Below are 14,392 nucleotides of genomic sequence, written 5' to 3'. Positions count from 1 at the left end.
GTATCAGGGTAGCTAAGGAGATAGATGGATAGTAGTTAACTTGGTGACCTGTACGTAGTCTAATGTTCCTTGAGTTTGTGGAGGGAGAAAAGACGTTATCCAAATTTTGCTCTGATGTTGAGGTGAAGGTAGTTAGGTAGGTGAAAAGAAATTGTATGGGTCCCCTTAACTGGGAATACCACAAAGCTAAGGTCCCCAGTGTGATTTCCCATGGCTCTTAGCAGTGTTCAAAGCAAGTGGGCACTGCAGAGATGTGATCCCTGGAGTTGCTCACAGTTTGTACGGTGTCTGAAAAAGTGAGATTTGCCTACAAGTCAAGGTTAAATTCAATATCAGGTTCTGAAGACTTGGCCTCTGGGCATCCCTAACTCCCATACATCTGGGAAGAGGCATTTTCTTCAGGGCTAGCCACTGAGCCCACCATGGTGGAGCGATGCTCTGAGCTTTCCAGATGAATGCCTGACAGAACTGGGACAGAGGTTCCAGACACAAGCCAGGCCAGCTGACTGCATTAACCACTGTGACCTTTCTCCTGGGCTAGGCTGGGCTCCTTAATGACATATTGATCAGCTGGAACCAGGAGCAGCCCAGCCGTTCCCCAGGATGACCCCACACCTTGACAGTCAACCTGAGCAACTTCCCTGCCCAAGGCCAGCAGACTGTCTGCACCCTCAGGGAGGACAGAATTGGTCATATCCCTTGGTGGAGGGTGTAGATGCATGAATCTTGGTGTTAGAGTTGCCTTTGGTTCTGGACTGCCAGCCCCATCCATAGCCACTTCCCCTACAGCACTCTTACCTGGCTCATATCACCACCACCTCCAAGCCCTGTGCCAGCACTGTTCACCCACAGGTAAGGGCAGGGGAGGGTCCAAGGCCTAGATGACAGTAAGGACAACTCAAGCCCCTGTGCAGGAGCAGGCACAGGGCTACCCAGGACTCTAGGGTTGGCTTTCTTCAGATAGATTTGAGAGAAGATTAGAGATGGAAAAGCAGGGACGTTTCTCTGGAGCAGAGGAGCCCTTTTAAATTCTTGGCTGTTCTTAGAGACTTGTCTTTGCATAATGCCGCCGGCCAGCAGGCATAGGTTCTTCTTTCCTCCTTGTTTCTCTTCAGTCCTCTCAAATGCCAGTCCAAAATGAGAATTAAGGCTGCACAGAGAGCCAAAGCTTCCAGGGAACAATGCATTCTGTCCCTGCAGAGTGGGGTAGGACCAATGCCTGCACCTACTGTCATCCCGTCCCCTGGCTCCCCAAATTCCCTCCCAACATGAAGGTCTTGGTCTCATAAGCAAAGGCTGATGCACACCACAGCTGTTCACTGGACGCTAGCCTTGCTTTGTCTCACGGAGTTCTTGATAGAGGTCCTCCCTGAGACTCATCGGGACCCAGGCTCCATCTTGTCCCCAGGCAGAGTAAGCAACCCTGCCTGTGGGACCCCAGTCCCACAAGCTGGCCTCACTGGCTGTGCCCAACCACCTTGAGTGGCCCACTGCCAACCCCACAGCCACACCGCCACTGTCTAGTGGCTCACTCTGCCTTCCTCGGTGGGTACCCAGGTATCCAGCATCAAGCCTCTCCATTTAGCCATCTCTCGGATTAGGTTTCCCCCCCTCCTTCCACACCCACTGCCTTTTTGAGGTTAAAACATAATTATTTATTATATAATTATATAGAATATAATTACATTTAAAAAATATAAATATTAAATGTATAGTCACACTATCTATCATACGTATTATATTATTGCCCCCTTTTCTTTTCTTTTTCTGGTTCATTCCTTGTCCTCTCCTCTTTGTTCTCTCAAATTTATGGCCTGTTTTTATGGTGTGTGTGTGTGTGTGTGTGTGTGTGTGTGTGTGTGTGTGTGTGTAAATATGTAAATACAGCTTGCTCAGTCTCTTTAGTAACACATGTATGTATGTGATTTCAGGGCTGACCAGTCGGTGTTAGATAAACTGATTAGGGGGCTCATCCCTCAGGAGGACAATTTCTCCTGCTCTCAGTATTCTTTAGTTGCCTGGAGTTCTTTGTTCTGGTCTTGTTTAGAAAGCCATATTGTTGAAGTATCAAGGGAGAAGCTCCTTGCTGTTTCTAGGAGACACTATTTCACAGCCGATTTCTTGGTTCTCTGGCTCTTACTGTCCGTTCACCCCTCCATCAGTCATGTTCCCCAAGCCTTGGGTGTAGATTTATCACCCAAGCTGGGACTAGGAACCTCACAGTCAGTTGTTCCCTACGTTTTGACCGGCTGTGGCATTCTGTAATGGTCTCTGTCCTTTGCAAAGATAAGGTTCTTTGATGACGGATGAGAGTTACACTGGTCGGTGGGCGTAAGGATAAGATTGTGTAATGCAGTTAGGAATCGTTCTGGCTTAGTGCACTGTAGATAGTAGGTTTGCCTCTAAGCACCATGATCACACTACCCGTGGGTGGCTGGGTAAGTTTTCAGTACCAGAAACAACTTCCTGTCTGTTGAGTGTGCAGAGGTCCAATTAGACTGCTGTTGGTTACCACCAAGATACGAATGCTGCTGTTGCACCCTTAGGCATAGCTTGAAGGTGGGTAGGGCTGTTGGTTGCTTCCCTCCCTTGGCTGTTTACATAGAACCTTCCAGTACTCTGAGGCCAGCCCTCTGGGAAGAGGCTTTCAGGTCAGATCCACCGTGGGTCTCCCCTTCTGCTTTTCCCATGTTTTCCTTTGTATCACCCATATTCTGTTATTCCTCACACCATGGTCCCTTTTTCCTTTCCTGGGCTTTGCTGTTACCCTGTGTTATATACTCACACATGCTGATTTGGAGCTGGTTACCATGGATTTAAAAAAGGACATGTGACCTTTGTCTCTCTGGATCTGGGTAACCACACTCAATATGATCTTTTCTAGTTCACCCACTTGCCTACAAAGTTCACAATTTCATTTTTCTTTATAGTTGGATAGTATTCCATAGTGTATGCGCACCACATTTTAATAATCCATTCATTAGTTGAAGAACATTTAGGTTATTTCCCAGCTGCTGGGAGTACAGCAGCAACGAACAAGGCTGCACAAGTGTCTGCGGAGTGGAATGTCCAGTTCTTTGGACATATGCCAAGGGTGGTATAGCTGGGTCACATGGGAGGTTTGTTTTTAGACTTTTGAGAGGTCTTTCCACATTGGTTTTTCAGAGTGGCTGTACCGGTTTGCAATGCCACCAACAGTAAGTAAGGATTCCCTTTTCCCCAGCCCCCCTTTGACATTTCTTGTCAGTTGTTTGGATGATCTTTGCCCTTCTGATTGTGGTAAGATGAAATCTCAAAATTGTTTTGAGCCCCCAAATTGCTAAGGACAATGAGCATTTTTTGAGACACGTCTAAGTCACTTTTATATCCTTTTTAGTTGATGTTTTAATGAGTTGGTTTTGATTCTTTGTATATAGTGGACATTAATCCTTTGCCAGGCACATATCTGGGAAGGATTCTTTCTTACTCTGTGGACTTCCTCTTCCCTCTGCTTAGAAGCTGTGTAGTTTTATGAAGTCCTACTTGTCAACTGTTGACCTTAATTCCTGGGCAAATGGAATTCTATTCTGATAATTCTTCCTTTATCTGTATTTGTCTATATCTTCTTTTTTTGTATGTAATCTACTTGTAAATTTTTAAAAATATATTTTATTAATTTATTCATATGTCTATATCTTCTATAGCAGCTTCAGTGGTTTAGGTTTCACATTTGGTCCATTTTGTACATCCTAATAGATATAGGTCTACTTTCATACTTCAGGTGGACTTCCTGTTTCCCTAGCGCCACTTGCTGACAGTGTTTTTCTTTTCTTCAGTCTATATTTTTGGCATCTTTGTCAAAAAACTAGATGGATTTACTTATATGGGTTCGTGTTTGGGTCTATGTTCTGTTCCATGGGTCTATGTGTCTTGTTTTTGTTGTTGTTCTGCATCTATTGATAGGATCATGTGATTTTTTAAGTCTATGTATGTGATTTATTGAACATATTGACTTGTATCTGTTGAACCATCTCTGCATCTGTTATACTCGATGATAGTATATAATCTTTTTGATGTACCTGTTTTGGTTTGCAAATACTGTATCAAGAAGTTATGCATGTATGTTCGTCAGGGATATTGACCTCTAGGGCGTTTTAAATTGTATATTTACTTGATTTGGTATTAGAGTTATGCTGGATTCACAGGAGTATGGGAATGCACCTTCTGTTTATGTTTGTATTCATACCAGGGAGGCAGGGAGAATACTTTAAGGACTGCTGTAGACGTTTTTGGAAAGTCTAGTAGATTTCTCCTGTGAATCCACCTGTCTTTTTGTTTAATTTTTTTTTGTCAGAAGGCTTTTTATTCATGTTTCCATCTCTGTATTGCTTTGGGTCTGTTTAGGTGTTGATCTCTTCTTTGTTTAACTTCGGTGGTTTTGTTGGTTCCAGAAATTGACTTATTCCTTTTAGATTTTCCAAATTTTTGGAGAATAGATTTTTTAAAAGCATTCCCTTATAATATTCTGAATTTCTTGGATATCTGTTGTACTATTTCTCTGTTTATTTCTGATTCTATTAATTTGGGCACCCTTTTCCTTTTGCTTAGTTGGGCCAGGGATATGCTGATCTTGTTTATCTTCTCCTCCTCCCTCCAAAAGCTCTTAAATCCATTTATTCTTTGCATAATTTTGTTTTTATTTCATTAATATCTGCTCTGCTTTTTATTCCTTGATAGATATGGGTTTTTTTTCTTGGTTTTCCAAATTCTTGAGTTATATTATTAAATCATTTATTTGTGCTCTTTCTGATTTTTCAATGTAGGTACTCGGAGCTATAAATTTCCCTTGTATGACTGCTTTCAGTGTGTTTCAAAGATTTTGTTTTGTTAAGTTTTCATTTTCTTTTATTTCCATTAATTTTGTATCTCATTCTTGATTTTTTTTTTGACCCATGCACCATTTGTTAATGAATTGTTTAATCTCTATGAGTTTGTTTGCGGTCTGTTTTAAGTTCTATTGCATTATGTTCCAATAGGATTCACAGAGTTATTTAAAGGTTTCTGAATTTGTTTTGTGTCCTAGGATGTGATCTGTTTTAGAGATGTTTCCATGGAATACTAAGCAGAGTGTTTATTTTTTGGTGTTTGGGTAAAATCTGTAGATTTTCTGGTAGGTACATTTGATCATTTAATTTTGATGCTTCTGTTTATTTTTTGTCTGGATGGTCTCTCAATTAGATTAAGTATTGAATCACCTACTATTAAAGGGGTGATGTTAATCTGTGTCTTTAGTTCTAGTAGTACCTATTTTATGAAATTGGATTCCACAGAGTTTGGTGCATATGTATTTAGGACTGTTGTCTTAGTCAGTGTTCTATTGCTGTGAAAAGATCCCATGACCATGGAAACTCTTACAAAGGAAATCATTTAATTGGGGCTTGGTTACAGTTTCAGAGGTTTAGTCCGTTATCATCATAGCATGGCAGCATGCAGGCAGACATGGTGCTGAAGAAGTTGAGATTTTTACATCTGGATCTGAGGCAGCAGGAAGAGAGAGAGGCACTGGGCCTGGCTTGAGCTTTTGAAACCCCAAATTCCACCCTTAGTGACACACCTTCTCCAACAGTCTTAATCGCTCCCAAGTCGTGCCACTCCCTGGTGGGCTTATGACGACCATACTTATTCAATCCACCACAATGTCAATGTATCCTTGGTTAATTGTTCCCTTGATTAAAATGAAGTATCCTTTCTGCCCTTTGGCTACTTGTAGTTTGAAGTATTTTCTGCCAGCTATTAGGACAGAAACACCTGCTTGCTTCCTGATGATGCCTATCTTTAAAGTTGAATTGAATGCCTTGTAAATAAGAGAAAAATTGATTCTTTTTAACTGAGTCAGCCAGCCTATGTCTTTTGATTGGAGAATTGTGGTCATTAATATTTAAAGTTGTGAAGCAGAAAGACTCAAATGGTATATACTCACTTATATCTGCATATTAGCTCAATGGGCATGTCCCACGAAAGCCTTCACTTACCAGGAAACTGCGACAGAGGAGAGGACATTCTAGTGGGACTCTAGATGAGAGAATCATGGGAGAAAGGCAAAGTAGAAGGACCCAGAGGGTCCTAGAAGCCTACAAGTAGAACATTATGATAGGCAGATTTGGGCACAGGGGTCCCGCTCAAACTAAGGCACCAGCCAAGGACAATACAGGCGGTAAACCTTAAGCCCCTACCCAGATCTAGCCAATGGACAGAACACTCTCCACAGTAGAGTGGCGAGTGGGATATTACTTTCTCACATACTCTGGTGCCTCACCTTTGACCATGTCCCCTGGACGGGGAGACCTGGTGGCACTCAGAGGAAGGACAGCAGGTTACCAAGAAGAGACTTGATACCCTATGAGTACATAGAGGGGGAGGTAATCCCCCTCAGGAACAGTCATAGGGGAGGGGAATAAGGGGAAATTGGGAGGGAGGGAAGAATGGGAGGATACAAGGGATGGGATAACCATTGAGATGTAACAAGAATAAATTAATAAAGGAGGAAAAAAATAAAGTTGTGTGTGTGTTGATTGAGTCATTGGTTTTGTTTTCTCAGTGGTGCTTTGTTGCAATAATTATATCGTTATTCTTTTTCTTTCTGTAATCTCTTAGCTATGTTTATTCCTCTCTTCAGCTTCCCCTGTTTTATGTCTATTTTGTCTGCCGGATTATGAATTCTTTGAGCCTGCTTGGAACATGTAAAGTTTTTCTGAGCTCTGTAGTCAAGGTTGGCAGCCATGCTGTTTTAGAATTTATAGTGTATTACTCCAGCCACTTCTGATTTTCAGTTTCCACCGAGAAATCTTACTGGTTATTCTCCTGGATGTAACTTATTTTCTCTTGCATCTTTCAGTAGTCTTTAATATATATTTAATGTTTCAACTACAATATGCCTTGGGGATTTTCTTTTCTGGTTTTGTCAGTTTGGAGTCCTATGTGCTTCTTTTTATCCACATGGGTGTATTTTTCAGTATCTGGGGGAAAGTTTTCTTCTTTGTTGAAGATCTGGTCTATGCCATTAACCTTCATTCTCCCTTATCTATGCCTATAAGTCAAAGATTTGGTTTTTTCATGTTTCTGTACTGTGCTTTTTATCTTTTCATAATCTTTGCTTGCGTTGCCTGATTCCTCTACTTTATCTTCAGGTCTTAATATTCTATTTTCTACCTATTTATTCTACTTGTAAGTTTTTTTAGTCCAGTTAGATTTTCAATTGCGTACTTATTTCAAGTTGAATTCTCTTCAATATTTCTTTGTTGAAGTTCTCAAATCCTAGATTATCATTTTTTTTCTTTCTTAGGCATCACTCAGGTGTTCAAACTTCTTGATTTCTTTGATGAAGCTTATAATTGTTCTTTCAAATTCTGTGTCTTGGGGTTCATCTAAGTAACTGTCACTGGAGAACATTTCCTTAGGACTGGTGGGTTTGTGTGTTGGAGTACTGTGTTGATCTTGCAAATTCCGTGTGTGTGTGTGTAGGGACCTAGGCCTGTGGGCTTTTGTTAAGTCTGTGATATGGGCACAGCAGGCTGAGACAGAGCCCAGGATATGTGAGACAGGTTTGGCCTGAAGGGTGTGTGTGTGTGTGTGTGTGTGTGTGTGTGTGTGTGTGTGTGTGTGTGTGTGAAGTCAGATGGACACAGGGGGCTGTGATAGTGAGCAGGATGCATGTGCTGACACAAACCTGGAGGCTAGGGGGTGGTGTGGGTCTCACCAAACTATGCCAGGGCAGTGAGTATGTTCTGAACTAGATTTAGAAGGGTACAAAGAGGTGACACCTACATATCAGAGTCCTGCCCTGCATCTGCAGTATGGTCTCATGTCAGGTACTGGTGATAGGTGTCTGTAGTATTGTTGGAGGCAGTAAACCACAGTGACTGCAGTCCCCAGGTAGCATGGCCACTGAGTTATGGCTGACCAGAGGCTTTGGGCTGAGGAGCCCTGAGTTTTAGAGCTCAGCTTGCACTCCTTGGAGTCCGTTGGCCAGGGTGAGGCCAGAGAGCTTCCAAGAGAGGACTGTGCACACACAGCCCTCTTCTTGAACTCCAATTCACCTTAATTTTAATTTAATTCCCTTTAATCTTTAATGAAAAGTTGTAAAAGTAAATTATTTCCCCAGGAGAGGCAGCAGCTTCTCGGGAGCTCTTCTCAACTTGAGGGTAATTACACATGTGGGTCTCGAGCAGCCTCCATGCCAAGGAGAGGCATTCTGCCTTATGAACTAATTATCTACCTCAATAATTGTTAAAAACACATGCCATTTGGTAGATGGAGTGTGTGGCACCAGCTCCTCACAGCATAGGCCCTGGCAGGGACTTGGGGACAATCCGGCACTATCTAGTCTTGATCTGGTCGCTTCAAGCTTGTGCTTCAGGGGTTTGGAGCCAACTGCCTCGGTTCTCCTGCCCGTCCAAGCCTGTCTTGGACTTCCTCACTCTGAAAAAGGCAAGGAGCCCCAGAGTGTAGACATAGGAATGATGGCATATTGACATCACTTCCCCAAGGACCAGAACCAAAGCTTCTTTTGAGTTAGACCCTCACTCCGCCTACAGCACCCAGGCCAGTGGGATTGGCAATTGGAAAGGTCAGGGAAGGGTGGATTACAGCCATGTACAGGGGGCAGGGCGTCAGGGTATGTGGGTGAGGACTATGGGGGGGTGGGGCCTGTGGGAGCTTCAACTATTTGGCTCTTATTGGTCAAGAAGAAAATCAATGCATCTGATTGGCTAAGTGCCTAGCCATCAGCTGGAGCTCTTTGCTAGAGAGGAATGAGCTTAGGGTGAGGGGGGGGAGGGGGGGGCTGGTTGGCCAAGAAACTACCATGCAGTCCTGGGTCTGCAGGTATTTGCGGTTTGCCATCTGTTCAGAGCCACAGTTAGGGGTGATCTGGATGGATGGGGCCATTTATCTTGCTCCTGAGTGACCCCATTTTTCTTGCTATCGCCAGGTGCCCAACACCTATACTCACCCATTCTACACAGACGAGATGAGAAAGACAGCTTTGAACTTAAGAGGGCCGGAAGGATCTGGCACCCTGCTGTGTGATCCCTGTGGCCATGTGGCTTTCCTCTTGGCTCTTTCAAATAGTCTTTGAATTGTTTGGTTCATACTGCTCTCCATCCTCCTACGAAGACAAGGGAACTCGGGGCCACATACCTGTCTCCTGTTCTGTCAGGCCATAGGACTGCCTGTGATCACTCACCTTCCTGTTTCCCAGGGCTTCCAGGATGCCCGGCCCCTAACCCTGGTCCTCTTGCTGTCTTCTGTTTATGGACCCTGTTTCTGCAGAGCCAGCACCATGCCATGCATTAGTATAGCAATGGCGGCAGGTGGTGTTCTGGGCCAGGGGAAGTGAAGTCTGTGACTCCAACTGCTATTGGACATGAACAGCTACAGGACTGGGCAGGAGGGGTCAGTGGTCTATGGTCCATCTAATGCTTTGAGAAGAAAGACACATCAGTCTCTAAGGCACTTATGTTCCATATTCTCATAGATTATTCACCCCTAACCAACCTCCAGGGACTTACTGTCTGGGTAGGACCATGGCGGGAACATGTAGACAGCCCCCACATCCTCTACTTGAAAGGCATTTCTAGGTTGTTGTCATTCCTGTTGTGTTACTGTTGGGGTTGGGGAGATAAGAGGTCAGGAATGTCGGGGGTGGGGTGTGTGCCTAGAAATAATGAGGCCAGGGTTTGAGCTCATTCTCCATTAGCTTACTGGCTAAATGACCACCAGAGGAGATAGGCTGATACAGAAACCCTGTGGCAGGCATCTAGGAGGACAGCAAGGACAGTGTAAGCACAGGGTAGAGCACACCAGCTCTGGACCTCAGGGGACTGAGGGTATCAAGGTCAGGGGTCAGACTCTGGTGGCCGCCACCAGAAAGCTCTACTTGTGGTGGTTCTGAGATGACCCTATGTTAAAATGGGAAAACAGGGCTCAGAGAGATGTTGGGTTATGGGGGTAATTCACACAGGGATAACCTGCTGGGAGCCTGGCTATTGGTTACTCACTGGGCCTTCTGCCACTGCCAGCAGGCATGGACCTGCCACATCCCCACCCTAGTGGGAGGGGTACTGTCAAACAGGAGCCCTTTGCCTGGTCATTGCTAGCGGGGCAGCCTCATTCAGAGAGGGAGGGAGTGTACAGTGACTCAGAGCATGGGGCCAGCCCTAATATCAGAAGGCTATACCACACACTTTGGCTCAGAGCCACAGGAAGCCTCTGGCTGGCCTAGAGAAGGAACCACAGCACAATAGGTCATGTGCCCAGGTGTCCCTGCTGCAGTCCCAGGGGTGTCACCACCTTCCCTTATACCAGGGCTTATAGTTTGGTTTGCTCAGTCCCTACTTGCTCCAGTGATAGGCATGGGCCATGTAGCCTCCCTGGCCATCTGCTCAATGCCCTGGGGTCTGACCTGAAAGTGTAGACCAGATGAAGGAGGTATTGGGGAGGCTCCAGCTGCAGTGAGTCCTGGAGCATCCCAGACCACCTTACCTCCCTCACAGCACAGCATGCTTTTCCCAGAGCTAGAACATCCTGGGTTAAGCTCTGCACTGTGGCTTCCCAGCTCTTTGCTGACAGGGCCAGCTTGCACATATATGATATGACATGCAGCCAACTTCTATGGAGTCTTTGCTTCTCCCCACAGGCCGGTTCAGTAGGAATTAGGCATTAAAGGTGCCCTGGTGCTTTGCTTTGCCAGGCTGGGACACTGTGGGACCTTGTCTCGGCCAGGGAAGTACACAAACGCCACTGTGGCTGGGTTGGGGGCGAGTGCTTACAGGGCTGCAGGTCTTGAGCCTATTACCAGCACTCACTTTCATCACGTTTCCTAATATGGGTGGCCAGGGAAACGGGCCTCCTCTCTTCTGCTGGTCCATCATGGAAGGTTGTCTTTTCTCTGTTCAGTATCTAGGAAGGAGCAGAATTCCTTTGTTCCGAGATACCGTGTACGATAACACTGAGAACTGTGGCCTGAGGGGGGAGATTAGTGGCCTCTGCTCAGTAGAGTCACACACTTGGGAGCAAGACATGATAAGAGTAGAGATGAGGCCAAGATCCCAGCTGGCCTGCTTTGGACTGCAGAGTTAGGGAAGGCTGAGAGATCAGCCACAGTCCTACCCTGGATGCCCCGATAGCCCAAATGGTCCTCTGCAGAGAAAAACCAAAAGCTAGTCACCCTTCACTGATTTGAGTATAATCATCTCTCTCTTAATGGAACCAGCCATTGCTGCCACCCGTTCTCTCCCTCGCCCCCATCTCATTCAGGAAGCTCCAACTGCACCTGGTTGAGATTACTGATCAGGAAGTAGACCCTGTGTGCTGTAGAGCAAGGGATGGAGGACTGCTGGGCCCCATGCCACATGCCCTCCAGACTCACCAGGCGCTATGGTAGAAGCCGGGGTGGGACCACCACTGAGTCCTTCCAGGAGCCTGCACACTCAGCTCTCATGCTGTTGCCCACAGCATCACGCAGCATGACCTTGCATGCTCCCATCATAGCCATCAGTGTTGGCATCTGCTTCACATCTGCACAGGAGAGAGAACTGAGGCTCAGGCAGGACAGTGAGTGACAGACCTCAGGGTTCACAGACAGGAAGAGGCGCATGCAGGTCCCTCAGATTTTCACTCTGGCCCTGGCAGAGCAAGACAGCTAGTGGAAGGAAAAGAGCTCACCTTTGTATAGCCTGCAGGGTGTCAGGGTACCACTAGACGTGCTTATGTGGACTACAGATAGACCAGTGGCCAGGGACCCTAGCCCGGTCAGACTCAGGCCAGATGGTCTTGTGCATCCAAAAGTGTAAGGTAAAGCTAAACCAGACTTAGAGACAAATAATATCCTGAAGAATGTAGATTAGAGACGCGTCCCTTTCCACTTCCCCATGCCTGTGATTAGCCCCCTTGACGTTCCATCAGGCAGAGTCTCAGGATGGTCCCCTTTCTTGGCTGACTTGACTTTTTCTTTGCTGGATTATAAATTTTCCCTCCAAACGTCTGGGCTCCAAGTCACTATTCCTGGCAGGCAGTGTTGGGATGAGTGACTCTCCTGAGGGGTTTCTATTGCTCCCTTAGCTCTAGATCACCTGAGTCCAGTGAACAGCATGCTGAGCATGCTGCCCAGTAACAAGGGGCAGCAGGCAGGAGACGCATCCACACCTGGGAAAGCTTGAGAGTTGCATTCTCAGCATGTATCAAGTCATCATCCCCAGCTGTCCCTCCTCTGGGGACTGTGACCTGTATGTTCTCCCAAGATGCTCTGTCTGAGGAGACCTGACCCTACCTTCAGTCACTGTGGGCATCAAAAGGGTATGTGTGGCAGGGTCAAGTCCACGGGCTCGCCCCTGCCTGCAGTTTCTAAATTCCTCACCAGCAGAGGAAGGCACCTCTGGAGAGCTTCCCTCCTGATTGTCCAGGAGGAATGCCACAGATCTGGGCTCCTCCTGAGTGGACAGCCTCTTTGGGTGACAGCTCTCCTCCTGCTGTGCCCATCTCTGCCAGACTACTTCAGGAAAACAGGATCCAGTCACTCCCGTGTGGCCCCAGTGCTCTGACACAGAGTAAGGAGCCATGAGACAGTCTGGATACCCCTGATCGTCTTCTCTCTCTTGCAGATGTTCTTGTGGATGGGCATCCATGTGACTGTGAGGTGGCAGCTGCCTGCCAGGTCGGTGACCCTGTGCGTTTGGAGGTGCGGCTGACTAACAGGAGTCCCCGCAGCGTGGGACCCTTCGCCCTCACTGTGGTCCCCTTCCAGGACCACCAGAACGGCGTGCACAACTATGATCTTCACGACGTCATCTCCTTTGTGGGGTCCAGTACCTTCTACCTTGACACGGTGAGTGCGAGCTAGGGCACAGTCCTCCATGTCCGACCCACTGTGGCAGCCTGTACTGCACTGCACCCAGGGATCAGGTATTCCTGCCTGCATACCTGCGTGTACCCACAGTTACTCCCTGCAGTGGTCACTGCGAGACACAGCCCCAGAGGAACCAATGAGCCCCAGAGCGTCATTCTAGACACTTGTCCCCAGCCATTACACACACCATTTCCTATACTCCCGCTCTCACTAAACCCGGACAGTGCAGGGAGAGAAACAGTGGTGGCTCCTTTCAATGATAGGAGTGCTCAGAGACATGCAGCCCCTCATCTAAGGAAGCATAGCAAAAAAAAAAAAAAAAAAAAAAAAAAAAAAAAAAAAAAAAGCTTTGGATGGAGCAGAGCCAGTTAATCCCACCCGTCTCACACCCCCAATGTCAGGCAGCTTTGAGGCTTTCCCAGTAGCTTTGGGGTTGGCGCAACAGATCCAGTATGACGCCCCCTTCGTTTTCCCACTCCAGGTGCAGCCATCAGGCCAGTCAGCTTGCCTTGGGGCCCTCCTCTTCCTCTACACAGGTGACTTCTTCCTCCACATCCGGTTCCATGAAGACTGTAAGAGCAAGGAGCTGCCACCGTCCTGGTTTTGCTTACCCAGCGTCCATGTGCGGGCCCTGGAGGCACAGTCCTGAGCCCCTCAACCCTGAAGGCCATGTCCTCCCTCCACAGACCCAGCACTTCTCCCTCCCAGCAGTCACCCTGTTGACCGCCTGCTGTTTCTGGCCTATTGTGCTGAGTGAGCCCACATCCAGTGCCAGCCTGGGTGGCCCTGCTGTATGCACTGTGGAGGATCCTTCCTCGTCTGCCATCTCCCTTTGGCCTTAAGAAGAAATGCTGAGCCATCCCTGAATCTGCTGAGATCTGGCTCACGCCTACAAATGTGACTGACAAGCCAAGCAAGGGAGGGGACAGTGCATGTGAACAGGGTGTTTCCTGCCTATGTGTTCTGGTTTCCAGGTCTATGTATTTATGTTGCCACGTTCTCCAATAAAAGCCTGTCTTGCTTACGTCATAGTGTGCTAGTTGCAGGCTATGGGGAAGTGGAAGATGGGAGAAGCATTAAAACCAAACCCACCTGGCCACACCCTGCCAAGGAAGGCATCTGGCTCATGGGTCCCGTGACTGGCAGGGTAGGCAGCATCTGTCTCTGAGACAGCCAGGAATATCAGGTCACCTCTTGGGGGTGGGGGGATGGGTACTTGATTCCCCTCTCAGCAGGTGCTGCAGCCACCTATGGCTCTGCAAGCTTCTTACCACCCCAAATTGCCCAGAGGTGTGGCTAGGGTCTAACCTACCCTGTTGCAGCTTTGATCCCACTTTTTAAAAAACATGCATTGAATTTGTAGGGGTGGGGAGCTGTGGTGACCCTACTGCCAGGCCATGCTCAGCTCAGCCTTGCCTTATAAACCCCACTTACTGCAAGGTTTACCTTTGGTCAGCTGCCATGCTGCCTTGACCATGTGGAGCCCTGATGTGTGATCCTCTGGAGCAG

The 14,392-nt window shown here is 47.0% G+C and overlaps 1 protein-coding gene across 1 annotated transcript in view; it reads left to right on the top strand.

The window, feature by feature from the left end:
- TRAPPC9 (trafficking protein particle complex subunit 9) overlaps nt 1-13,907 on the top strand; it is a 445,876-nt gene extending 431,969 nt beyond the window's left edge. The window contains exons 22-23 of the mRNA XM_084803051.1: nt 12,639-12,862; nt 13,365-13,907. Coding sequence (XP_084659177.1) covers nt 12,639-12,862; nt 13,365-13,532 — 392 coding nt within the window. The 3' untranslated portion in view covers nt 13,533-13,907. The remainder of the gene's footprint in view (nt 1-12,638; nt 12,863-13,364) is intronic.
- The last annotated feature ends 485 nt before the right edge of the window (nt 13,908-14,392 follow it).

The sequence above is a fragment of the Acomys minous genome (assembly GCF_964271855.1).
Source record: "Acomys minous genome assembly, chromosome: 12".
Classification (NCBI taxonomy): Eukaryota; Metazoa; Chordata; class Mammalia; order Rodentia; family Muridae; genus Acomys; species Acomys minous.
This window is presented reverse-complemented; position numbering and strand designations above follow the sequence as displayed.